The sequence below is a fragment of the Balaenoptera musculus genome, chromosome 1 (assembly GCF_009873245.2).
Source record: "Balaenoptera musculus isolate JJ_BM4_2016_0621 chromosome 1, mBalMus1.pri.v3, whole genome shotgun sequence".
NCBI lineage: Eukaryota > Metazoa > Chordata > Mammalia > Artiodactyla > Balaenopteridae > Balaenoptera > Balaenoptera musculus.
Genome location: NC_045785.1, coordinates 83,509,834 through 83,537,830, shown reverse-complemented (window position 1 = coordinate 83,537,830; position 27,997 = coordinate 83,509,834). Strand labels below are relative to the sequence as shown.

Sequence of the window (27,997 nt, the reverse complement as noted above, 5' to 3'; positions counted from 1 at the left end):
AGTTGATTTAGACTAGAGGTGACCTTTCCCTCCCCGCCAATATTCACGTCACTTCTTTCTTTCTTCTCCATTCTTCCTTCTCTTCTTTCTCAATCTCCTAACCCTTAGGCCTCCCAGTGGTGCCCACATCCGCTGGCAGTGCCTAGTCCTGTAGGAGTCACCCCACGTTAAAGCTGCTCCGACAGCTGGTTTAGGCCCAGGCCTAGTGCACGGGCACCATGAACAGAATCCAGAAGACCTATCCCTGTTTGCAACACTGATTCACTACGAGCTGGATCCTCGAGGATAGCTGAGCCTTTCTGTGATTCAGGGACAATCATTCCCACTGTAAATCTGTCATAAGGATTCCTCCCCTTTATGATGGTAATTATAGTGTGATTAATACTAACACTACTTAGGATCTTGGAAACATTTTGAACTCCCCAAAGAAAAGGTACTGGGCTAATATAAGGTGCTGAAACTTCAGAATGCAGCAAATACATCACTTAGGATAAGAGGGCAGAGAAAACAAACATGAACATGGTATGAGACAGTGGCTTTCAAACATGTTCAAGCAGCAGAGCCTGTCTTCAAATGAAACCTTCAGTGGAATCCTACTCCTAAACCAGATAAAAGTGGAGCTGCTCTGGTTGCAAGGCAGGGGTGGGTGGTGGTGGTGGTGCTGGTGGTGGTGCTGGTGATGGTGCTGGTGGTGGTGGTGGTGCTGGTGATGGTGCTGGTGGTAGTGGTGGTACTGGTGGTGGTGGTTGTAGTGGTGGTACTGGTGGTGGTGGTACTGGTGGTGGTGGTGGTGGTGGTGCTGGTGCTGGTGGTGGTGGTGGTGCTGGTGGTGGTGGTGATGATGGTGGTGGTGGTGGTGCTGGTGGTGGTGCTGGTGGTGATGATGGTGGTGGTGGTGCTGGTGGTGATGGTGGTGGTGGTGATGGTGATGGTGATGGTGATGGTGATGGTGATGGTGATGGTGATGGTGGTGGTGGTGGTGCTGGTGCTGGTGGTGGTGGTATGGGCCCAGAACCCACCTTTCCTCCTCCTCACCCATTTCTTTCCCCTCCTGAAGTGGTGGTCCCTGCAGCACCCACAGGGAGCCCCTAGGCTTCCATGGGGCAGTGAACGAGGGACATGGAAAGAAACTGAATTTACATAATACAGTGAGGGCACTGCAACTCAACCTTCAGTTCTTAAAGGGCCATGTGGCCAACATATTAGTATATCAATGGTCCCACTGCTTTTGTCTTTCTCGTCTGTCTATATGTTTCTTAGCTTGATTTTCATGTACGTATATTTTATCACAGTACTTTTTTGTAATGCATCTCAAAATCTTTGTGGAATAAGTTGGCATCTGGATATGTGCACAGAGTTCTAGGAGAGAGAGGCTGGCATATTACACTGTGACAAGACACTCATAGAGTTTGGCCTGACTTTGCTACAGGACCCACCATTCTGAAGGTGCTGTGGTATTTTACTGTGTTTTATACATGCTGGCTTGAAGTGATCCAAGCGAAAACTAAATACACTCTAGAATGTATTCCAAGATTCTTAAGAAGAGCCTTAAATATAGGGTTTTACTGCAAGACGACTACAATCTCCCCTGAACAATGAAAGACATTCTTAATGCCACTTACAAGACATTAAACACAGATGGCCTAATTAGTCCCTTTGCTTCTACTGGTATATTTATTAGGAAGAGGGGCAATAATAAGAAGTACTTTTCTAAGTGAGACAAAGTATAAAACAGCTTGCTGACTTATAAAAATAATGCTTTGTGTAAATTTTACTAAGAGTTATTAAAATTTCCTAAATTATCTACAGAAAAATAAAACATATATTTAAATTTCCATCAGTTTGAAAGACTCAGGAGAAAAAAAATCTGAAATTCAAACAATCACAGTATGCAATTTTTCTGATTTTCAAAGGAGTATTTATAGCTTGAAAGGGAAAGGCTGGCAAAATATATAAAAATTAGGGAGGCAATTTTTTTCCTATTTCAAGAAAATTATAGTTCTTGGAGAAGACATTGAAAATTAGCTCTCAGTTGATATACACGCCTTGTGTTAGTTTCTAAAGCCCCCTCCTCTTTTTATTTCTGAAAAGAGAGACACATTTCTTTCAGAATTTGAAGAATGGCATTAGTGACCTAAAGTTCTAAGGTAAAGGTCTGCAAACTACAGCTGAGGAGCCAGATCCATCAGACACAGAGTGCTTCCCTCTGGCCAGAGCTAAGAATAATTTTCACATTTTAAAAATAGCTGGAGGGCTTCCCTGGTGGCACAGTGGTTGAGAATCTGCCTGCTAGTGCAGGGGACACGGGTTCGAGCCCTGGTCTGGGAAGATCCCACATGCCGCAGAGCAACGGGGCCCGTGAGCCACAACTACTGAGCCTGCACGTCTGGAGCCTGTGCTCCGCAACAAGAGAGGCCGCGATAGTGAGAGACCCGCGCACCGCGATGAAGAGTGGCCCCCACTTGCCGCAACTAGAGAAAGCCCTCGCCCAGAAACGAAGACCCAACACAGCCATAAATAAATAAATAAATAAAATTTAAAAAAAAAGAAATAGTTACTTTAAAAAAAAATAGCTGGAAAAATTCAAAAGAAGAAGAATATTTCTTGACACATGAAAAATACAAAATTCAGATTTCAGTGCCCACAGGTAAAGTTTTACTAGAACACAGTCGGGCCCATCCAGCTACATCTTGCCTATGGCTGTTTCTTGCTGCCGCAGCAGAGCTGAGTAGTCGTGACCCAAACTGAATGACCCAAAAGCTGAAAACTTTTACACAATCTGGCCTTTACAGAAAAATTGGCCAACCCCTGACCTAAGAGATGATGCCCACTGGCAGGCCCCTCCCTGTGTCCCTGGGGCACGTGGCAGGAGACATACCTGGTTGAAATGGCACAGGCATTTGTCAAGACACCGGAAGCAGCAGTAGCAGCAACGGGGCACACAACTCGACCAGGCACCGTGCTGCTGGGGTCAGGTTAAGAATGAAAGGATCAGTGTCAGAAACAACACAGGAAAGAGGTAAGCAGGCAGTTTCTGTGAACATACCGTGTTCCTACTTGGAGACCCACGTACCTGGGGAAGCACTGCAGCAGTGCTCGGTACAGAAGTTCTTCTATTCTGTATATGCTACTCCTACTACTAATTATTATCATTACTACTACTGATGAGCAAGGTTTCTCTCCTGTGGGCTTACCTGTTAGGACTGTTGTTGACTTCAGCAGAAAGGGAAATGGGTTAGTCCATATTTACTAGAAAAGGTGAACTAGACCTCCTGGTTCTAGTAAAAAAAAAAGAATCTCTCTTCCCTCTTCACCTTCCCCTAAGTGTCTTCAATTATAAACTCTGCTTTTTCAAACCAAAGTCTGTATTCATGAAAATTTCACATCCCTGAGACGATAAAACTAATGCACTGTAGATACTAGTTACGTGTCCACATAAAAAAAGAGTCAGGTTTAATTTTTTTGGAAATACATCCTATAGTGAGATTTTCAGGGTTAAATTTTTAGGGATAAATTAGTCCTTCGAAATATAACTTGAACTTGTGTATAACTCAGGAATGAATAATTTAACGAAACTTGTTGGGGGAAGGGGTGATTGAATGTGCCCAGACCCAGGGTGGAGGATTCCTGAAAACAATACTGAAACAGTTCTCTTTGAGGACCCCAGGAATAACTCAGCCTTATATGGACATTTTCTTGTCCCAATGTTAATTCAATTGGATGAAATTTGACCTGGATACTTTTCAGCCTGGCCATGGTTGTAAATAAGCCACTTAATGTAAGAAGGGTCTCACAGTGGCCGTGTGAAATGTTTAAATTGTAGGTACAGTAGGGGGCTGTAAGGCTGCTGAGGAAGACCATTTTTTTTAACCTAAGAAAGGACACATTTCTCCAACAGTGACACCACTAAAAGGGAGTTTGGCCCTTTAGTCCTTATGGGATCTGGCGAGTGATAAATAACCTTTTAGACTTCTGCCAGAGAGAATGACCCACTAACTTCTCTTTCAGATTTATGGAGGCTGTTTCCCCAAAGAATTTCAGGTGTCTAGCTCTAGGGGAGATAGCTAGTCCCCTACTGCTCATTAATTTGTGAGTATCTATTACTAATGCATACATATACCTATAATACCTAAATAAGAATATATTTAATATATATAAACTATATGAATATATTTAAAATAAAAAAGCTGCTCTGTTCTTCAAGAAATCCTTCCCCCAAGTTTCCTAAGATTGAAGGATCAATTTCAAAATGCAAGAGCCGGAGTAGCTTGATTTGTCCTGGATGTGCAAATGCTTCTTCAAGTCACAGACATGTAGCTAAGCAGTACTTCAGCAGAAATACAAGAAAATACTCTCTGATCAGGGGCAACGGCTTAGCATGCATTTCAAGATGAGGAAGCTAGATAATTTTATGCGAAATTCAATCAATTGTTCCTAATTAATATACTAATCTTAAATCTTGATTACAGACTTAAATATCAACAATTCAGATTTCTGCTTAAAAGAGCAAACAAAAACAATTCTAAAGTATAATTATGAACCCACATGTAAAACTTCCCCAATTAACTAAGAGCACATACGTATACCCAAAAGGTTGGACTCATGCACGTTTGAGAAACTCTGACCAAGTCACCAACACTGAGGTGGGGATGGGGTGGAGATTAACATTGTGTGAGAACAGAAAAGTTGGGGAAAATCCAACCTTCCCTTGTTTGGCAGGCCAGAAATACCATGAGAACAGCTGTTTTCCTGGTGTTTTGGTTTCCACTGCCATTCATAACCAAATGTGCATGGAAATAAAAACCAGGGAGGAGAAAGACCCCCAGGCACAAAAGCCCCACAGTTTTCTGTCTTTTGAGCTGAGATTGAGGTCAGCTTGCCCATTTCTAACTATCAAGCACGTGCGTGTGTGCACACACACACACACACACACACACCCCAGCAACTTCCCAGGTCACCCTCCAGGAAACACAAAAGGTGGGGAATATTTTAGCATTAAAACAGAAACAAACAAACATTATTCTTATCTTATAGTGTACTTTTCTTTCTTTAAAAAATAAAGCATGATAAATGTCCGTAAAAACTTGCTTAAATTGCATCTTAAGAATTCCTCCCATTTGTTCAGCATTTAAATAAGAAGGAAAACCAGCAAACTCAGAGCTATGCCCTCTCCACCCCACCTCTGCCACCACATTGGAGAAAATCCAACAAACAAAGCTATGAACAAAACAGGGACGGGGACAAAAAGATTTCTGGGGGTGGGGGGATGGGACCTGAAGAACACTGGAGCTTTCTGAATGGCCACTGGCACAGGTCACATTCCTGTCCCGGGACCCAGTGTAGTTTTCCAGCGATTAACTTTTCTGTAACCCAAACACGGAGTGCACTGTTTTAGGGTGCTGCCTTACCTTCTCTTTCAGAGTGTTACAGATGTACATGAGGACGGCTCTTGGAATCCTCACCACAGTGATTAAAAATGACCCTTTGACAACTGTTCCCTGATGGTAGCAGAAAAGAATGGACAGAGATGAAAGGATCGGGCGATCAGGAGGGTCATTTTTATTTCTGGGAACAGGAGAAAAAAAGACAGCACTTAAAAAACCCTATTTAGAAAGAAACGAGAAACTTCTCTCTGGTTCAAATCATCCGTGGTACTAACAATTTAGAAAGCAGGGACGCCATCCGCATTTGGCAAAATTTTTACACTACTTGGTAGCTAAGGTTAAATGATTTCTTGGACGAAGTTAATTCCTTTTGGTGGTGCTCAATGTTACAAACATGGAACAGAAAATTAAAAAAAAAATACTGATGAGTTAAATAAGTTTTCCTCTTTACCACGCCTACCACCTCCACCAATCCATTAAATTGCGTATTGATCCCATTTTCATTTTCAGAAGTTTAATTATATAATAATCCCCAACGTTTAAATTACACACATGCATCTGTAAATATTGCCAGTATTAGCTCGGTGATTAAAATCACCACCAAATCACATGACCAGGATTGGCAGCCAGAGAGGAACCAGCTTACAGCGAAGGGAGGAAACGTTCTGGCTTTCACACAGCTCCAAGCTCCTGAAACCCAGCTGATTCCTACTCTGCTCTGAAAAGGTCACTTCACTGTGAATCATTTACGGGACTTGTCATGACACAGCTCTCAAGAATGCAAAAGTCAGTTTCACAGGCAGGAAAAAAAGTGAAAAAGAACAGAATGGGCACATCCCCTACCCAAACCTGAAAGATAAAACAAAGGAGGGAGGGTTGATGCAACCCCTCCCCCGACCCTCTGATGCCAGTTCTAGAAAATGAGGCCCTGTCCGAAAAGCTACTTCACTGATTCCAAGTGAAGCTTGCTTTCTTCATAATGGATTATTCTACAACTTGCTCTGGTTGCTAATAAGTCACTATGAATTAAGGTTTTGACAAGAATCTAGGTTTTGAGGGAGGAAAAGGAAATTGGCCAGAAATGTTTCAAGAGTTGGCAACAGCCGTATTTTGCTGTTACTTAAATCATCCAGGAAGGGATAGAGAATATGAAAGTAATATTGGGAGCAGAATAACTGCAATCCAGTTGTGCCACAAAAAGGGCGATGTGTGTTTCAACTCAATATTGTTGAAAATAGGAAATACTAGGGAAGCTATTGCTGATATGAATTCATTTAGATCTGATAAACTAGAAAAGTAGCACAGCCAGGAAAATCGGACACATTTTTTTTCCCCTTTCCTCATTCTCTTTTTTAAAAGGAAGAATGTTTACTTTCCCATTTAGGAGATTTATGCGCCTTAGAACATATTATGGTGCTCAAGAGGGGATGCGGGGAGAAGAGGGCAGCACCTGCTTTCCATCTGGTAGGGAAACAGAGGATTCACAGGCCACTGTGAACAGGGCCTTGGGGGCTGGTCCGCCAGGTACTGAAGTTTGGGGTTAGGCACCCGCTTTCCAAGGTTTTGCTGGGATGGGATTAACCATTTCAGGCAGAGGAGTGTCTGCATCGTCTGCACTGCCCTCACCCATGTTGCACCCCAGTGACGGCTCCAGCCGCTCCAGGGCTTGGCTGGAAGAAGATGTAGACATTCCAGAAGCTGAGTTACCACATGAGAGAGAAAACCTGAAAAGAAGGCCAGCTCACAGACCAGGCCAGCTTGTGGAGCCAGGAGTCACTCAATACCCGCCCTGAGAACTAAACGCCACCCCACAGGGAAAGGTCAATCAGCGGAGGGTCTTGGAGTCCCCACTTTCTCTCCCTAGACCTTCTTTCCATGTTCAAAGGTAACATCATCTTATCATCATCCCTCCTCCGCTATGCATGTGGCTGGGGCCTTCATCTCTGTTACCTTCACAACCAGCCAAAACTGCCTTCAGGAAGAGGCTCTGATTACACCTGGTGAAGCTTAAACTGAGACTTGACCGTATTTTGAGAATTGGCGTTCGGGACTGCAGTGCAGCGAGGGGTGTATTGGGCGGCTCAGTGACGGGCTTGTGAGGATGCTAGGTCCTCCCGTCAGGACTGCGCCTCTGTCTCTAGGGAGTACTGCGTGCTGAGCATCTTCTACCGGGTTCTGTGGGTGGTGGCAGTAGGAAGACCCCGGGCAGTGTGAGAGAGCAGGAGGTTCGAGGATGTGCCCCACACACCTAGCTCCCCTACTTTTAAACTTGCGGCTGCTGAGTGCTAAAGGTGCCTGGCCCTGTGCAGTGGAGCCAGGGCCCCAGGACACTGCGTCAGCTCAAGTCACTGGGCAAAGCATTTAATGGTTCCATTCATCCAAGTCTGTAGCGCCTCTGAGTCATGGTACGTAAGTGCTGTGTTGCAACTACTATTTGCTTGGGACAGTAGAGCATAAGTCGAATCCAGCAACTTCGGGGTCCTAGAGGCACGTTTTAGCTCCAGTTAGATCCAGCCTAGCGCTCACTGAGAACTCTTCAACAGTATGGAAATGCATTTTGTGCTACGGCTCCTGGACAAGGACTGGGCTGCACAGGATGGATGGCCTCCAATGTCAATCTGGTCCTGAGCAAAGGAGCATGGTGTGTCCCTGCAGAGACCTTGCCCTTTCCTGATACTTCTTTCAGCAAAACTACTGCAAGATGGGATGGTGATGACTGTGGGGAAGCTGTGAGATTCACCTTTCCAGTCCCAAAGAAAATGGAAGCTCTTTGCTATGAAGAACAGGTCCTCGGCAGCTCTTGTCAGGGTTAGGAAACTCATCTGTCTCCTACCTAAATTCCTTAGGCTCCGCTGTGATTCCACTTCCTCACTTCCTCCTCAGCAAATCCAAAGCAGCTGGAAGCCATCTTTGTACAGTTGCAAAGGATGAAGTCATGCCTCGTGCGTCCCTTCTCCAAACTGAGCGGTGCTGGTTCCTTCCCATCATACCTCAGCCACATCTTTAGGGCTCTCAGTTGACCCCTCTTCAAGCAAATGGTTGTAAAAGGGAAATTACACAGGTTGCCCATGTCCTGGTACTTGATGGTCTTGTATGAACGCTTTAGCCTCTTACTGCTTAAATGAATGACAGAGATGAATGCACTCTGGCTATATTTAATTCTCACCCTGCGTGCAGGCTAGAACATGAGATCAAAGAATTGTGAGCCCTGAGATAAGGAAAAACCTTGAGGTTTCAAAATTAGCACACAGTCAAAAAGAATGCAGAACTCTTTAATAAATGAAATAGTAGTGCTAAAAATAAATCGCATGCATTTACTTTGAATTAGTTTATTTTTATCAAATATATGAAATATCTTAAAAAGTCAAATAGTACTGCTAGGCATAACAGGAAAAACAACAGTTTTCTTTCCCCACCACTAATTTTCTCTCCCTGGAGGTAATATTTTAGCTGTTTCTTCTGGAACTCACCCTCACACTTCTAAATTACTTGTTCTTACTGCTATTTCTTGATTTTGTTTTCAGCCTCAGAGACTGTCAACCAACTTCCCACCATGGAAGATGCAGGCTTCGTTCTCCTACACAGCCTAAACTCCCCCAACACACTCATTTTCCCACCCCTCTTCTTCTCAACATAATTACACTGAAGTTTTTAATGTTTTTTCCCCAGTTTTATTGAGATATAATTGACATATAACATTATGTAAGTCCAAGGTACACAATGCGTTGATTTGATCCACTTATATATTGAAAAATGATTACCACCATAGTGTTAGCTAACACCTCCATCACCTCATATAATTAACCATTTCTTTTTTGTGGTGTGAACATTTAAGATCTACTCTTTTAGCAACTTTCAAGTATATAATACAGTCTTATTAAGCATAATCACCATGCTGTACATTAGATCCCCAGAACTTATTCACCTTCTATCTAGAAGTTTATACCCTTTAACCAGTTATCTCCCCTTTCCCCTACCCCCAGCCCCTGGTAACCACCATTCTACTCTGTTTCTGTGAGTTCAGCTTTTTTAGATTCCACATATAAGTGATATCATCCAGTAACTGTTTTTCTGTGAATTATATCACTTAGCATAATGCCCTCAAGGTCCATCCATGTTGCTGCAAATGGCAGGATTTCCTTCCTTCTCATGGCTGAATAATATTCCATTATATATATCACATCTTCTTTATCCATTCACCTTTTGATGGACACTTAGGTTGTTCCCATACCTTGGCTACTGTGAATAGTGCTGCAGTGAACATGGGAGTGAAGATATTTCTTCAAGATAATTTTTTTATTTCCTTTGGATATACACCCAAGAAGTGGGATTGCTGGATTGTATAGTAGTTCTGATTTTAATTTCTTGAGGAACCTCCATACTGTTATACTGTTTCCATAATTGCTGTACCAATTTACATGCCCACCAACAGTGCACAAGGGCTCTCTCTTTTCTACATCCTTGCCAACAGTTATCTCTTGTCTTTTTGATGATAGCCATTCTAACAGGTATAAGGTGATATCTCATTGTGGTTTTGATTTGCATTCCCTGATGATTAGTGATGTTGAGCACATTTTCATGTGCCTGTTGGTTATTTGTATGTCTTCTTTGGAAAGAAGTCAGTTCCTCTGCCCATTTTTTAACTGGATTTTTTTTTTTTTTTTACTATTGAGTTGTGTGAGTTCTTTATATATTTTGTTTTTTAACAGCTTATCAGACATACAATTTGCAAATATTTTCACCCATTCCATAGGTTGCCCTTTCATTTTGTTGACTGGTTCTTTTACTGTGTAGAGATTTTTAGTTTGATGTAGTCTCACTAATTTTTGCTGTTGTTGCTTGTGCTTTTGGTGTCATATTCAAAAAATCATTTCTAAGACTGATGTCAAGGAGCTTTTCCCTTATGTTTTCTTCTAGGAGTTTTATGGTTTTAGTTCTTATGTTTTAAGTCTTTAAACCATTTTGAATTAACTTCTGTGAACAGTGTAATACAGGGGTTTAATTTTATTCTTCTTCATGGGGTTATCCAGTTTTTCCAGAAACATTTATTGAAGATATTATCCTTTCCCCTTTCTGGGATCTCAGTTCTCTTCTACTGATCTATGGGTCTATTTTTATGCCAGTACCATACTGTTCATATAGTACCATACAATACTATAGCTTTGTTGTACAGTTTGAAATCAGGAAGTATGATGCCTCCAGTTGTGTTCTTCTTTCTCAGGATGGTTTTGGCTATTTGGGATCTTCTGTGATTCCATACAAATTTTAGGATTTTTTTTCTATTTCTGTGGAAAATATAATTGAAATTTTGATAGGGAATGTATTAAATCTATAGATGGCTTTGGGTAATATGGGTATTTTAACAATATTAATTCTTCTGATCCATGAACACAGGATATATTTCCATTTGTTTGTGTCTTTCTTTCATCAGAGCCTTGTACTTTTCAGTAAACAGATCTTTCACCTCCTTAGTTAAATTTATTCCTAAATATTTTATTGTTTTTGATGCTATTGTGAATGGGATTGTTTTCTTTATTTCTTTTTCAGGTATTTTGTTGTTAGAGTATAGAAATGCACCCATCTTCTGTATGCTGATTTTGTATCCTGAAACTTTACTGAATTCATTGATTTAAGTCTAACAGTTTTCTGATGAAGTCTTTAGGATTTTCTATATATAAGATCATATCATCTTCAAACAAAGGTAATTTTACTTCTTCTTTTCTGATTTAGATGCATTTTTTCCCCCCTTTTTCTTGCCTGATTGCTCTGGCTAGGTCTTCCTGTACTATGTTGAATAGAAATGGTAAGAGTGGGCACTCTTGTCTTGTTTCTGATCTTAGAGAAAAAACTTTCAATCTTTCACCACTATGTTTTAGTTAATGTTTAGGGTTTACATTATCAGTACATATATAAAATAAAATCAGTACATAAAAAAAATACAACTAATCCAAACAGTGTATTCTGATTATATTTCCTTTTCTGTACAACTTTTGGTTTTTCCTTAACTTAATAATGTTTCACATTTTTTATTTGCTTGGTTTTCCATGGACTTCACCAAATGCTTCACCAAAGTATAAATTTTTTCTCCACATGTTCAAACAACACATCTTATATTCTCTCAGTTTCCTTTTTATTTTTTCTTGGAGACATCCCTCCTGGAGCCCACTGCTCTCCAGCTCCTCCTTGGACTGGTTTGTGCTCTATACCTGCTGACTAGCTACCCTCCTGGGATTCCTTCTTTTCTTCACTGTGTTGGAGCCCATTTCCTGAAACTCATGCTTTCCTCCCTGGCTTACTCATTAGTTTCAGTGGAGAAAGGATGTGGGGAGGAAATCTTTTGGGATGCTGTATGCCTGAACAGGACTTTATCCTCCTTTACTCTTGACTGATAGTATGAGTAGGTCTAGAATTCTAGGTTGGAAATAATCTTTCCTTAGAATTTTGACAGCCTTGTCCTACTGTCTCCCTGCTTCAGAGTTGCTGTTGAACATCAGATCTCATTCTAGTTTTTTTAAAATTTTTACTTTTTATTGAAGTACAGTTGATTTACAATATTAGTTTCAGGTGTACAATACAGTGATTCAATATTTTTAAAAATTATACTCCATTAAGGTTATTATAAAATATTGGCTGTATTCCCTGTGTTGTACAATATATCTTGTAACTTATTTATTTTATACATAGTAGTGTGTACCTCTTAATTCCCTATCCCTACCTTGACCCTCTCCACTTCCCTCTCCCAAATGGAAACCACTAGTTTGTTCTCTAAATCTGTAGGTCTGTTTCTGTTTTGTTATAGTCATTCATTTGTTTTATTTTTTAGATTCCACATGTAAGTGATAACATATAGTATTTGTCTTTCTCTAATTTATTTCACTAAGTATAATCCCCTCCAGGTCCACCCATGTTGTTTCAAAATAGCAAAATCTCATTCTTTTTTATGGCTAATATTTCATTGTATAAATATACCACATCTTTATCCATTCATCTACTGATGGACACTTAGGTAGCTTCAATATCTTGGCTGTTGTAAATAATGCTGCCTGAACACTGGGTGCATATTTCTTTTTGAATCAGTGTTTTTCATTTTCTTTGGATGTATACCCAGCAGTGGAGTTGTGGGATCATATGGTAGTTTTATTTTTACTTTTTAAAGGAACCTCCATACTGTTCTCCATAGTGGCTGCACCAATTTACATTCCCACCAACAGTGTACTTGGGTTCCCTTTTCTCCATGTCCTTGCCAACACTGGATATTTGTGGTCCTTTTGACAACAGTCATTCTGACAGGTGTGAGGTGATCTCTCATGGTCTTGATTTGCATTTCTCTGATGATTAGCAATGTTGAGCATCTTTTCATGTGCCTGTTGGCCATCTGTATGTCTTCTTTGGAAGAATATCTATTCAGGTCTTCTGCCCATTTTTAAATTGGGTTCTTTATTTTTTTGATATTGAGTTGTATGACTTCTTTATATATTTTGGATATTAACTCCTTATTGGTCATATCAGTTACAAATATCTTTCCCATTCAGTAGGTTGTCTTTTCATTTTGCTGATGGTTTCCTTTGTTGTGCAAAAGCTTTTAAGTTTAATTTGTTTATTTTTGGTTGTGTTTCCTTTGCTTGAGGTGATAGGTCCAAAAAATATTACTATGGCTTATGTCAAAGAGTGTTCTGCCTGTTTTCTTCTGCGAGTTTTATGGTTCCCAGTCTTACATTTAGGTCTGTAATACTTTTTAGTTTATTTTGGTATACAGTATGCAAAAATGTTCTAATTTCATTCTTTTACATGTAGCTGTCCATTTCCTGGCATCACTTATTAAAGAGACTTTCTTTTCCCCATTGTATATTTTTGCCTCCTTTGTCATAAATTAATTGAACATAAGTGCATGCGTTTATTTCTGGGCTCTCTATTCTGTTCCGTTGATCTATGTGTCTGTTTTTATGCCACTGTAGCTTTGTAGTTTTGATTACTGTAGCTTTGTAGTACAGTCTGAAGTCAGGGAGTGTGAAACCTCCAGCTTTGTTCTTTTTTTCAAGATTGCTCTGGCTATTCGGGGTCTTCTGTGGTTCCATATACATTTTAGGATTATTTGTTTTACGTCTGTGAAAAATGTCATGGGTATTTTGATCAGGATTGCATTAAATCTGTAGACTGCTTTGGGTAGTATGGACATTTTTACAATATTAAGTCTTTCAATCCATGAACACAGGATATCTTTCCATTTATTTGCTTTATTTTCAATTTCCTTCATCAAAGTTTTATAGTTTTCAGTATATGGGTCTTTTACCCATTCTAGTTCTTGATATTTTGCCTGTGATCTGTTTTTCTCTGTAAAGCTTCTGGGATCTTCTCTTTACTCATGTCCTCCAGTTCTGGGAAATTTTGATAATTTCTTCCCTTCTTTTTTCTTTGTTCTCTATTTCTGGAACTCATATTAGTCAGATGTTGGGTGTCCTAAATTAGCCTCTGATTTTTTATCCTTTTTCTCCCATTTTGCATCTCTTTATCTTTTTGTTCTACCTTCTGAAAGAGTTCTTCAACTTTATATTTTAATCCCTCAATAGAAAAATATCACTTTGCAATCATATTTTTAACTACAAAGAGGTCTTTCTTGTTCTCTCAATATTCTTTTTTTTAATTCTTATTTTATGGAAGCAACATTTCTTGGTTCTTTCTGAGGATACTATAGTTGTCGTTGTTGTAGTTTTCTTCTGCTGCCTGCATTGCCCCTATTTTCCCTAAGTTCTTTCTGTTTGTTTGTTTTGTTCATTTTGATCTTTTTCTTTCACTAGAGGCTTCTTCTAATGTTTAACAATCACTGGTTATCAGTTCACATTTAAGAGTGAGGCACTGAAAAGTGAATTAGAGGTTCTATATGAGGGTGACTGCTGACCGGTGAGTTTCACGACCTGGTTCAGAGTCAGGGAAACAGGCCATTTCATTGGGGGACCCCCACATGGCACCATCTGTAGGTCGTTTCTTTGGGTTAGACAATTTCTCCAAAGAAGAATCCGATAATCTCCTGCCAAGGAAATATCAACCTGGCTGTCAGCATCCTGGAGGCTAAGCTGTGGAGTGTGGGTTGGTAGTAGGTAGAATACTATTCAGTATTTAGACTTTCACTTGCTCCCCCTTCTTTCAGTGCAGAGCCTTGCCCCAGCCTCAGCTGTGCCAGATGCCCCACGTCCAGACCCTCTCTGATGACTTCTCCAGAGAGCAAAGCTCCCGTCTTGTCTTCTGCCGGTGTGAAGGAGGGGCCCTGGGGCCCAACTGCTCCTTAGGAAGACCTTTAACTAATCTTTGGAAGCACATTTTACACTTGGATTCCTGAGCCTCTCTAGGTTTTTGTGGCTCAAACCAGCCTCCTCTCCCACCGAATGCACAGAGATAGGGAGATAGTCACTTCACTGGAAGTTAAATAAAAAGCTCTCGTTGAAAATGCTTTGATTTTGTGGTACTAAAATAGCACAAAATCACTGCTGTCAGAGAGATATGACCTGCTGGCCAATTTGGTTAGAATAATCTCTGCTCCTCTACTCAGGAGTAAGCAGCACACACCACCCCCTCCAACGGCTCAAAGGTTCTCAATGCCAAGGGCTACAGCCCTTTGTGCATCCTATGGGCTCTCTAATGACGGAGGCTCCCAACAGCACCTCTGTAATAAAACCCACAGTACTCCTTATCATCAGGAGGTAATTGCTCAATGGCATGAATCATCCCTGGTTGACTTTCTTACCCCCACAAACCCTCATGTTTTTCTGCTCATTTAGGCTGAGAGATTAGAGGAGGATCAGTCCCATAGGAGTAAACTTCCTGTTCTGAGTCCAACCCTGTCATTCTACTGGCCGTGTTCTTCTTGACTGTGGCTTTATCTTTGCCTCATGGAGAGTAGCACACACAAAAAAGGTAAAGGGTTGAGATGTGTATGTGTGTGTGTGTGTGTGTGTGTGTGTGTGTGTCCTCAATTATTTTGATGAGGTAAAGGAGGAGAAACACTTAAATAAGTATCATAGCGAACAGAGAAGCAAGTAATTAATTCACTAGCACTTAACTATCTGAACATGAATTATATTTTATAGTCATGTACAATTCCCTTAGGGTTTAAAATTGTTTTCCAAGAAAACATTCTCCTCATTTTGCAGAGGATGAAATGAAGCTTGCAGAATTTACTGAAGTGTGCTCCAAATAGATCAGTAATGTTTTTAAAGTTTGAAGTCAGTAAGAATGGATATTTACAGGAGAAGTCAACCCTTTCTTTTGGATATCTTTCAATTCTAAGCTGTACAAATACTTCCCTGTTGGGCTTCCTTCTGGGTTTCCTAGCTTAAAGTAAAAGAGGTTGGAAATGTGACAGATTTAAGATATAACATTTCTTTTTACTACCAAATGAACATCCTGCCTAATTTTGAGCTTGGTCTTTTATTCTTGCCAATCCCTTTTGAGAGGTCATGTCAAAATTCCAAAATATCTTTTGAGATACACAACATGAAGCACATAGACAAATCAATAGGAATAACATGCTAGACCTACCTGTTGAAATAACATGTAACCACTGCCCCAGCTATAGTCATTTGCTGGCATGCAAGGATGAATTCACTAGTCCAGATGAGGCCAATTAAATGGTACCACCACATATACCGAATGCCTGAAAGAGGCTTATATTCCACTTGGCCGCCTTCGATGACCTGTGCAGCTCCTAAAGTTTAAAACACAAACATGCTTTATACCTATGTTTTCCTAAGTATGGAAGAAGGTTCAACAGGCCATGCTTCCTCATACCTGGGCTTTGGCATTATACAAAACACAGATGCCAAAGTAAAGTTTGAAATACCCACCATAATATAAGATCTTCATAGCAAAACTAAAAATTGAGAACACACATTTAACTTATGAATAATATTAACAGGGATAATTATGATGACTGATTGGTAGGCAATTTGCAAGGCACTTGACCTATACTCTAATACTCACCCCACTTTACAGATATGAAAACTGAGGTTTGGAAGAGTCAAGTGACTTTTGCAAAGTCTCATTGCTCATGACTAGTGGAGGGAGAATATAAACCTGGACACACTGGACTCTAAACCCATGGTTTTTCTACCACAACACTTAGTGATGCAAACAAAACTTATGTTGATGAAAGCACACAAAGCCATTAGGACTCTGTTATAGAACCTCACTTCACCAAAAGTTTAGACTTAATAAAAGAGACAAGGATCTTCATTTTTTCAAAGGGATTCATTACAGATTTCATTTCAAGAGCAAACTCTTCTAGGACATTTAAAATATCTACTGGGCCTCAGTGTTAACCTTCTAGGTTCAAATCTCAGCTTCACCCCTTTCTGGGTAGCCTGGGGCAAGTTATTTGGCCTCTTGGAGTTTTAGTATCCTTATCTGTAATACCCATATGCTGGTGGTAGTTCAAGAGAGAGTAGAGTGGGATTACCTGGTCAGTGTTGGCCCAAAGGAATATCGCTACATAAGTGATAACGATTTTTATTATTATTATTAAATTTCAGGAGCACAACACTGTATTAAACTGAGGCCAGTGAGGTAACCCCAGCAATGCTCTGCCATTCACTGGTTATACCCTGCTTTATTTGCTCTCATCTAAAGAAGCCTTTGAATTAGCTCTGCAATTCAATTCAATTCCATTTGGATCTAGTAAAACCAAATCCCAGCTCTGCAACTGCATTTGATTTCTAGATGTCCTCTGCTGTGTATTTTAAATAAACTACTGTAAGAAAGAAGATGGCACTTTGGTCTTTGGCAAAACCTACAACTTGAAGAACATTTAAAGATAGTTTCATATTTCCTTTCACAGCTATAAATTGCTTTTAGGTTCATAATTCATGTGTCTTTAGACATTCACAATAGGGTCTGTGCAAACGAAGTGAGAGAAGATAATCATGCTGTAGAGCAAACTAATTCCACAGACTAAGGCTGGTCTTAGTAACTCACGCTCTGTGTTCTGCTGAACAAGAGTCACATTGTGAGAAATAGCGGAGCAGCTTGGTTTACAGAGAGAAGTTAATATCTTATTGAACACTGGGCTCATTCTGGCTTGGAAGCAATCTCTGGTTCAGGTAAGGCACTGATAAATGCTTATGCTTTTCCAAAATGGGTGTGTTTCAGAAAAGCATTCCCAATCCCAAAGGAGGTGACCCCTCACAACTAACAAGCCAGTGTAGGTAGATCAGGTGAGTGGAGACTTGGAGAGCCACTCCTGGAATAGCAGAAGTGATGAGGCCAGTCAACATGCACACTGATGCCCCCACAAGGTTGCCAGTGACGGGGACAGACTACAGTTTGCAAGAACAGGTCTACAACATCACACATGGTTTGGGGGTGGATGACGTTTCCAAAGAACAGGAGGGATGATTTCCTTGACAGACAAAAGGCAAGTAAGTACAAAGGCCCTGGGTGCTAAGGGGGGATTGTCTCTCCTTGGGGCTGCCCTGTGCTGCCAGTGGCACATTCACATACATCCCAGCTTGGCACACTGATGGCAACGGTCAGCAAGTAGAGAATGGCTAAAGGGATAAATCATGATCCACGCAGGCCTTCACACCCTTGGCATTCCTCACAGAAGCAGAATTCATAAATTATTCTTGACTGGCTACTTGTTTTTGAACATCTTTACTGAAGCCATCATCTATTTATTTTTCTGGTTCCATTATACCAGACTATTTAAAGGTTTTCCTTTAGGGGAGGGTTTTTCAACCTCTCAACATAGCAACTGGCATTTGGGGTCAGATAATTCTTTGTTAGGGGCGGGAGGGATGGAGGCCTGTCCTGTGCATTGTAGGATGTTTAGCAGCTTCCTTGGCCTCTACCCATTAGATGCCAGGAGATTCTTCCCTCCCCTCCTCCAGTTATGACAACCCAAAATGTCTCCAAACATTGCCAAATGCCATGTGGGGGACAGAACTGCTGCTTGAGAACCACTGCTTTAAGCAAACATTCTCTGAAGAATCAGGCGCTCTGGCTTCAGGAAGAAGCTTAGGGTGGGGCAGGCGTGTTTATGCGCACAGGACTGCCCTCTCCTGGATGGCTGGGTCGGTGCAGGCAAGAGCCTCTCATCAAAATACCAGTTGCTTGGTTACTAAGGACCATTACAATATAGCTACCACTAAGTGTAGCTAACGGGCCTGGGAACTGGATCCCAAGATAAGATTGATCTAGGGGGATGGTGGTGGAAAGGACACTGAACTGGAAGAGGGCTTGGTTCCAATCTCAGCTTTGACGTTTGTGATAAGCAACCTGGGCCTCGGTTCTCTTATTGTAAAGATGAAGAGGGAAGACAAGATGAACTCCAGGGCAGTAGTTATACAGTCTGAGAGTCACGCAGGCTGAGATTCACATCTCTGCTCTGTCTCCTAATGGGTGACCAACCTCAGGCAAGTTATGAGGTTGTGGGACCTTTTAAAATCTCTGTTTCATCATCTGTAATCTGAAGACACTAATACCACTCCCTTGTTGATTCCATCTAGTCTCACGGCTCTAAAAGCCATACACATAGCTGTTACGAGGATTAAACAGGTAGGTGCTTAGAACAGTGAGTACAATATAAGGCTAGCTATAGTTGAGGTATAAGTAGATATGATTCCAGGTCTGAAATGAGCAAATATTTATTTAGCATATACTGCATGCTAGAATTATGCTGGACATTAGCCATTAGGGGAAAAAATGAAAAAGGCAAACACAAAAATCTGAAAGAAGATATCATCAGAGTGAATACCACATTTGCTACTTTAGTTTATTCATCTTCCCTTCTTGTGGACTGTTTATAATTCCTCCTCCAACCTCTAAGAGTTTTTTCCCATCCTCATGCTCAGACAGTGGCCTCACTTCCGGTTTCTCTAAGAAAACTGAAGCAATCAGAAAATCTCTGCTAGCACCTACCCCCATCTCTACCCCTTATCAGCATGTGTCCATAATCGGACCCCCTTAATATGATAAACTGTCTGTGATCCTAAGGCCAACCCCTGCACTAGATCCCCTTTCTCACCTACTTGAAGATATCACTCCAGAAATTTTCCCTCTCCTTCTTGCTTCATCAGAATATTCCTCTCTACTGAATCATTTTAAATCACCTCACATCTTTAAAAAAAAAAAAACCTACTTTTTGACTCCCTTTCCTCCTCCAGCTTCCTTCCTATTTCTCTGTTCCTATTTACAGCCGAACTTCTAAGACTGTCTCATATTCTTTCCAATTCTTTTTTCTCCGCCTTTCTCTTAAACTGCTCTAATCGTGATCCATTCCCCCACACTTCTCTGAAACTGTTTTGTTTCACTTCCATGTTGCTAACATCAATGGTCAATCCTTAGTTCTTATCTGACTTATCAGCAGCACTTGACACATTGAACCCTTCACCCCAATTCCAGGACAGCACATTTTTCTCCTCCTGCCCACTGGCTGCTCCCTTTTAGTTTCCTTTCCTTATTCTTCCTCATCTCCAAGACCTCTTAACATTGACATGCCCCAACGCACAGTCCTTGAATTTCTTTTCTATCTACACTCATTCAACTCTCATGGTTTTAAATACTATTCATGTGTTCCCCAATTCCCAAATGAGATCTCTAGCTGGCCCTCTCCAGAAACTTCAGACTCAAACAGCTAACTCCCTACTTGACATCTCCATCCAGCCGTCTAAAAGGCATCTCAATCAACACAACTAAAAAAGAACTTCTGCTCTTCCCCGAAAACGCTCCAAAGTCTTGTCCCATCTCAGTTGATGGCCATCCCATCTTCCAGTTGCTCAAGCTAAAAAATCTCAGTTTTATCCCCAACTCCTCTTTCTTTCACACCCTTCACCTAATATCAGGAAATCCTTCAGAATCTGATATGTCACACCATGTCCACCATTACAACCCTGTTCTAAGGCACCATCACCTCCTCCCTGGAGCACTGCCATGAAAATGTAAGTCAGATCATGCCACTATGCTGCTTAAAATGCTGTAATGACTTCCCATTTCAGAAACAAAGTTCCTATAATGGCCTACAACGCCCCAGGATCTGAGCCTGTGCTTTCTCTGACACTCACCTGAACCATTCTCTCCCTCGATCAGGCCACTCTCACTGAATGGGCCTCCTTGCTGTGTCCCCAGCACCTCTCCCTCTTGCTGTTCCCTTTGCCTAGAACATTTTCCCTTCCTTTGCATAGTCTCAAGGCTCTGCCTTCACCTCCTTCAAATGTTTGCTCACAAATTATCTTCTCAACAAGGCCCTCCCCAATCACTAAATTCAAAATTGGACCCCCCTCCTTAAGCATTTCCTATTACTCTTCTCTGCTTTATTTTTCTCCTTACCACTTATCAACTTTTAATATACTATAAAATTCACTTACTCATTTAATGCCAATCTCCCTCTAGCTTCCAAACTAGAAGGAGAGCTGTATCTCCAGCATCTGTAACAGGGTCTGATATAATAAATGTTCAATAAATATTTGTTGAATGAATGATTGTATGAATGAATGAATCAACCTTCCTCAAGTAATACATCCTATCATAGAGATTCGAGACAACTTTCTAGAAGTCTTCCTAGAGATCATCATTATAGCCTGGAGGAAATGCATCATGCAGCTAGCTATAAGTCTGGGTATTACAAGCAAGCTTTAAAGCATTTTGAAAGACTGAGGTGATATTGATATCATATTAATGAGGTGATATGGATATCAATATTAATGATCAATGTAAATGGCAGTTTCTCAAGGGAGGCAGTCCAGTTGGTTGGGATAATTTCCCAAAGGATGCAGGCCCGACTTAAAAGGGTTCTATATTCTGGCACATTCTGTACACTTGGCCTCTTCCAGCAAACTGGCTCAGTGTCCTGCTGACACCCATCCTGCCTGTGCCCCCTGCTGGCTCAGCTTCTGCTCTGACAGCACGAGGATTAGGGCAAAAGAGAAGAAAATCTCATTGACAGCGCACCTGTGGTTCACCTCATTCTTTCTGTGTATACATCTCATTGAACACAACATTGATGTGAATTCACTTACTGACTCAGCAAACACTTACTGAACTCACTCAAGGGCTGTGCACTGACCATAGAGACAGAAAGAAAAAGACACAGCCCAGGCCCTCCAGATGTTCATTCTCTTGAGGGAAGACAACACACAAGTCATTATCTTGCATTATTGTTTTTTATAGGCCTTATCACTACCTGACATAATCTATTTACTTATTTATGCTCTCTTTCCCCACTCACTAGTACCTTTATTTGGTTCACTGCTGTATCTCAGTACCCAAGCCACATAGCAGGCATTTGATGAATATCTGTTGAAAGAATGAAGAATATAAAAAATGCAGGGAAAAATGAAGAAGAAATATCTAAGTATGCCTGGGCAATTTATAGGAGATTTCCCAAGAAATATATTACTCAAAACAAATCTTGAATAATGACTAGTTTTCCATGAAGTTTGGGGGAAAAAGTTGGGGTGAAAGTTAGGAAGAGGAGCAGATTCTAGACAAAGACCACAGCAGGTGCAAAGGCACCTAGATGTTCATGGAGATTGTTTTCCCTCACACTTCCCCACAGGGACCATAAACTTCTGAAAAGCAGGAGCTGTTTTAAATTTCTCCTGAGCAATCTCCCTTCCCCCTGTTCCTAGGACAGGACTGGGCCACTAGGAAACTTTTGTGAAATAACTTCAATTATCTTCTAGATCTCTGATAACTTAAAAAAAGGACAATTTTCTTTTAGACTGTGTTCTCAAATATGCCATGCAGAGCAGAGAATAAACCACAAAGCTGACGCTAGTACTAGACATTCTCTAGTTGACATTAGTTCCTAATATAAGGAACACATACTGTCTCTTATTTGCAGAGCAAAGCTCTGGTCCCATTTCAGCCTCCTAACATCCTTATGAGGCAGCCTGGGGAAAGCACCAGTTTTCCACTGTATAAAAGGAAAACAGGAAGCCCAGAGGATTAACATACAAGGAAGGCCAGAGCCATCCTGGATCCCAGGTCCCTGGATGGGAGACCCTCTGTCCGACCTTGCTGCCTCCTTTCCAAGCATGGTCCTTTGCCTTTAAGCACTCTGAGCACATCCCTGCGATGACCTCTTCTAACTGCAGTACCAGTGGGAGAGAAAGCCCCCCCTTCCCCAAATGGGCCTCTTTCTTCTACTGTTCTGACTCTGGGGCATCCCAACCACCTTAGGGTAACTGGGGGTCATCAGATCAACTGGGCTCTTTCCAACCTGCCAACTGCACCTACTGGATTCCCAAGGTTATTTCCGTTTTCCTGTAACTATTATTTTCACTGGATTTAGTAGTCACTGTCACATTGCTGGTGGCAGACAAGTCCCAGCTGACTAGTTGCTGTCATTACTGAGGGCCTCGTTATGCTCCACTGAAACAATCTTCAAACAAGCCAGAGTCTGTCAACTAGTCAAGAGACTGATTAACAGTCACTAGAGTAAGAGCTCATCAAAAAAATGGCAAAAAATGATCAACCTAAAGTTCACTTTGTCTGCATTTTCTTTTCTTTTTTACACATTAAAATATTAACTCATTCAATCATCTGACACAATAAAAGTCTTACAGTATTTACCCACTGAGGACACCCCACAGCATTGGGAACATTGGGTGGAGACTGAAGAGAGAGCCTGAGGGTTCTGGGACTTCCTGAGGGACATGAAATGAGACAGTCAGGTGCTGTGCAGGCATCTCTCACCACCCGGATCACCTGGGCATCTGCTGAAGATCAAAACAAGCAGCAGATGACCTGCCCAGGCCCAGAGCCCATCGTCCTGGCACTGCATGAAAAGGCCTTTGAAGTCAAAGGGAGTTCTGTGCACCTGGGTCGGCCCACAGGTGAGTGGAAAGGAGAGGCAGGTGGCCTAAGGGGACAGCGGATCTGGTTTCTATGACGCTCAGCCCCGGGGAAGGGGGGAAGGCAGTCACTCTGTGAGACACCCTCTCTTGTGAAGCTGAACATCAACCTGCCCACAGACCCCTACGGTAGGTCCTGGGCACCCGGTTTCCTTTTCTGCCCTTCAACTCCTCTCACTTTTGCTCATTTTGCTCCTTCCACAGATAGAGAAGGGCTGGGCTTTTATATGTGACCCTCTGATGTGCTGCCTTCGGCCCTACAGAGCAGCCCACTCTCTCCCTGCCCCTCCTCTCGGTCCTGGGCTGAGGCTGTGTAATGTCCCCAGGCCCTGGGCCCAGCTGGGGCCGAAGTGGGGGAACTGAAGGAGAGCCCTGCTAGCAGCTCACCCCGAGTTGGCCTTGGGGCGTGTTCCTCTCCGACTGCATCCCCAACTCTCAGGACCAGCTCTCGCCTTGTCCCCTGTGAGCAGGTTCTCTCCTGTGCTTGGACATGACCCCACTAAATCCCCTTTGCCTCTCTCCGTACTTTCCCATCTTCTGGTAATTTCCAGCCCATCCTCTGAGAAGCCTTCCCTGACTCGCAGAGGGGGTTGGAGCTCCACTGTGCCGCTCCATAGCTCCCCAAATTTCTCCTCTTGCGATGTTCATCAGCCTTTGCCATCCTCACCGTGGGGAGAGGCCACCACTCTTCCCCAGTGCTTTGCCAGGGCCTCGTCCCCCCAGTGCTCACCTAACATCTGTGCATTAAAGAACGAAAGAACGTGTCCTGCTCCAAATCATTGAGGGTTTAACCACAGAGACAATTCCCTTCACCCAGACTCACAGCCCACAAGGACAGCGGGGCGGGCAGCTGTGCCCTGGAGGCTGGAGTAGGAAGGTCCCTCCCTGGTCCTGAGCTGTACTTCCCGAGGCCTCACCTCTCCTCTGTGGTTCTCTAGGGCGAGGGCCCAGCGCCACAGTCCACCACCAGAGCGTCAAGCCCTGCCACCTCCTGCCACACCTCACTCCCAGCCTGATCTGGCTTTAGCCTCTGGCCCTGTCATGTTGCCCTCAGGCCGCAGGTCCCAAACACCACATTACAGGCCTGCATTCACCAGCCAGCTGCTGTGGTCACAATACTGCTTCAACTTGAACAGACAAACCTGAGGAGGTCTAATTTGATCTCCTAGCTTTGTATCCCAGACACAAGGGACATGCGAGGTAGTGGAAAGAGCACAGGTTCTGTTCTAGAGCTCTGGCGTCAGTAAGAGCCATCACACTTTCTAGCTGGACCTTCAGCAAATTGCTTTCTCAGAACCTTAGTTTTCTTGCCTGTAACTTGAACATAACAACACAGGCATCGAAAGGGGGTTGCGACACTTAAAGGAGAGAACATAAGAAAGCACCTAGTGCAGAGCTTAGAATTTGGGAAATTTTCAACAAATGCTTGCTTTCCTGCAGGCACCGAGGCCATTGCTTCCCTTTCCGCCAGGACTAAGATCACGTCAAGGAAATGAGCTGGAAGATGCTTGTTCAGTGTTGCCCTAGTTAAGACTTCCAACTGCCCTGCAATTCACAGAACCTCTCATTTTTAGGCTGTGCATGGCTGCCACCAACGAAATGACATTTCCTGTCCCCCTTTGCACATAGGAGTTGCCATGTAACTGGGATTTGCCCAATGGCTGTAGGTGGAAGTGTTGTCATGACTTCCCTGCTACCTTCCTCACAGCTCGAATAAGACAGGGTGGTTGGAACTCGAGTGTCTATTTCAGCTATGAGGTGGAAGCAAGTGGTAGGCTGTGCAGCAAGAAAAAAGGCGCGTGGGTCTGTGACCTCTGGCAGCCCATGCTGGCATGGGGTCTCCTCCTGTGGGCTTCATTTACATGAGAGAGAAATTACGTGTCATCTTGTTTAAGCCACTGTTCTGAGGTTTCCATCACTCTCACACAAACCTCATCCTGATTGATTACTGTCCTGTGCCTGTTTGAACAAGGTTCCCTGCTGGATAATTATCGGAAGTGCACTGCAGGCCTTCAGCAAGCTTCCAGAGACCCCCGACAGAAGAGACTGCCCCTAGAGCATCTCTAAGTTGGAAACATGGGCTTCCAAGGGCTTGGACCTCCAGACAGCTGGCTGCCCATCTTGGAGTAATCTCCACGGGTTCAGTTTACTCCAGAAGAGAGGTAAGAGAACCTAGTTTACTAAGAATCTACTACGTGTAGTTATTCCTACATATACAACTGGAGCCTACAGGGAACAGAATAAACTTGATAAACCATTAAGAAATTATGTTAGCCTTGTTGCTTTGACATCTGCTGTGGTTCTTATCTGCCTGGTGACAGTCTCCGAAAGCAACTTACTCTTTTGTACTCACATCAGAGTGTGAGTTTGGGCCTTAACTAAATCAAATCGAGGAGTGAGTGAGAGAAGATCTAGAGCAGTATCACTCAAACGGGGCCATAGACTAGTGGCCTGGGCTCACCCTGTATGTGACTAGTCCACAGTGAGATAAGGAGCTTGTGCCAGAAGGAAGGTCAGCTGCATCACTAGGCCTATCGTCTCGTTCTGCTGACATTTTTTTTTTTTTCACAGCAAGACTTTCTTGACGGAGGAAGTGATGGAGGGATATACATTCTGGCATAAGCTCCTTATCCGGTGTCAGACAACCCTTTGAATAGCACTGTTCTAGAATGTAGTTGCTCTCTTACAGGCATCCAAAAAAATTTAACCCTACCACAAACCAAGTGAATCAGAGTCTCTGAGGATGGGGCCCAGGCATCTGTATTTTAGTAAAGCACCATAGCAGATTCTGAGGAATATCTCTGGTGGAAAACCACTGTACAGATATGACAGCAGAATGGAGGACAGTACTGTCTTCCCAGGAGCAAAGCAATGTGAACATCTGCGCACACTTGCTTTAAACTTAAGCTCGTTCTTCTGAGCACAACATTTTAACAGGGTCTTTCCTGGGTTCTTTTTTTCACATACTGATACAAAAGAGGAAAAAGAATTTCCTGCTTTTTCTCCCATGACAGAGCCCCAAGCACCGTCACTGTTGCCATCAGATGCCTTTAGCTGCATGGGAAATTTGGTCCTTCCAAAAACAGGCCAATGGTTCCAGAACGGTGAGGCCTTCTGTGCATGACTCCAGGGTGATGGACCCCACTCCCACTGCCCTTACCTGCAGTTCCCAGGCTTAGGAGTATGGCCATCCAGGTGACCCAGAAGAAAATGAGGATGGCAAACGTCCACAGTGGCTGGAACAGCAGGAAAGGAGAGTTGCTGATGGCTTTATTTGTGACTCGGAGAAGTTCAACTGTCAATTTTATTCTCTTTCTGAGGACAAAAATCAAGACGAGCAGAACTGCCTGGTGAGAAAGGGGTTAAATTATTCAAAATAATGAAGAACTGAGAAGAGCTGAAAACAAACCCTAATATTTCCCTGACATCTCGGCAAACAACTCTTTTAAGATAGTTACTCCCTACTTTTATTATAATAGAATAGACATATTCTCAAATACTAACTGAGCATCTACTATGTGCTGATACTTATGCTAGATCCTGCTGCTACAACAGTGGACAAGACACAGCCCCTGCTCTAAAGGAGCTTGCAATCTGGTCAGAGAATGAGAGAAAACGAGAATAAGGTCCTCTGGGGTCAGGGAACCGTCTATTTCTTTTTCCCTCCACAGTACCCAAGATGCTCAGAGAATGCTGAAGGACTGCAGAAGGTCAAGGGGACACAAGTATGAGGGAAGAGGACAGTGATCGTGCCTCAAAGCAACCTTCTGTGCCTCCTCCTCTGCTGGCTTTGGCCTCCCTGTATATAAATATCGTATGAAAGAAACAAACCTCCCTCTACCCTCACACCGCGGTCCAGCCACCGTCATCTCTCATCTCCTTCACAGGCGAGCTTCTTCAAGTACTGGTCCACACCAGCCATCTGCACGTCCATACCTGCACTCATCCTTCAGCTGCCTGTAAACCTCCAGACCCCAAGACTCTCCTGAAACTGCTCTCCCCAAGGTCACCTCATCTGACCTCCTGAATGTCAAATCCCACGGAAACATTCCAGATCTTGCTTGACCTCAGCATGGCGTGTGAATCTCTTGTCCCCTCCTCTTTTCCTAAAACTTTCTCCTTTGACTTCTGTGACTGCTCTTTCCTCTGGCTCTCCTTCTACTTCTTCAGTTGCTATTCCTTGGGATCCTTTGGGTGGTCTCTCCTACTCCTCTGTGGTTTTTGAATCCTTCTTAGATGCTGATAACCTTTAAATAAAAATCTCCAGGGTCCAGTGGTTAGAACTCGACGCTTCCACTGCAGGGGGCACGGGTTCGATCCCTGGTTGGGGAACTAAGGTCCTGTGGCCAATTAAAAAAAAAATCTCCAGCCTCACCTTTCTCTAGGTGCTGGATGAGTAAGCACTTCAGTTACTGACCAGGCCTTGGGTGTCCTACAGGGTGTCAAACTCAACTTGTCCTGAACCGAATTCATTATCTTCATACAAAAACTTATTTCCCCTGTATTCCCTACTCCAGTGGCCCTAATTTTCCTGGACTCTCCAAGAAAAAATCAGGTTCCTCTCTTGCGTGCTTCCATTTTATCCCATACTTACCCTACTGTAGCACTCAACATACTCTACTGTAGATGTTTATTGTCTGCATTTCACATTACATTAAGCTCCTTGAGGGCAGGGCCGTCTGTTATTGTCAAGGACTGGCACAGTCCCAGCGCACAGCACAATCTCAATCACCTCGGACTCAGTTTCCTGATAGAGCTCTCAATCTATCC

The 27,997-nt window shown here is 42.6% G+C and overlaps 1 protein-coding gene across 6 annotated transcripts in view; it reads right to left on the bottom strand.

Annotated features, from left to right (window-relative positions):
• SLC44A3 (solute carrier family 44 member 3) overlaps positions 1 to 27,997 on the bottom strand; it is a 92,061-nt gene that overhangs the window by 33,401 nt on the left and 30,663 nt on the right. For 4 of the 6 annotated variants that reach the window (XM_036832798.1, XM_036832789.1, XM_036832839.1 and 1 more), the window contains exons 9-12: positions 26,388 to 26,574; positions 15,918 to 16,083; positions 5,409 to 5,565; positions 2,879 to 2,965 (exon numbers count right to left, since the gene is read on the bottom strand). In XM_036832798.1, coding sequence (XP_036688693.1) covers positions 2,879 to 2,965; positions 5,409 to 5,565; positions 15,918 to 16,083; positions 26,388 to 26,574 — 597 coding nt within the window. The remainder of the gene's footprint in view (positions 1 to 2,878; positions 2,966 to 5,408; positions 5,566 to 15,917; positions 16,084 to 26,387; positions 26,575 to 27,997) is intronic. The other 2 variants (XM_036832820.1, XM_036832810.1) reach the window with 2 other exon arrangements.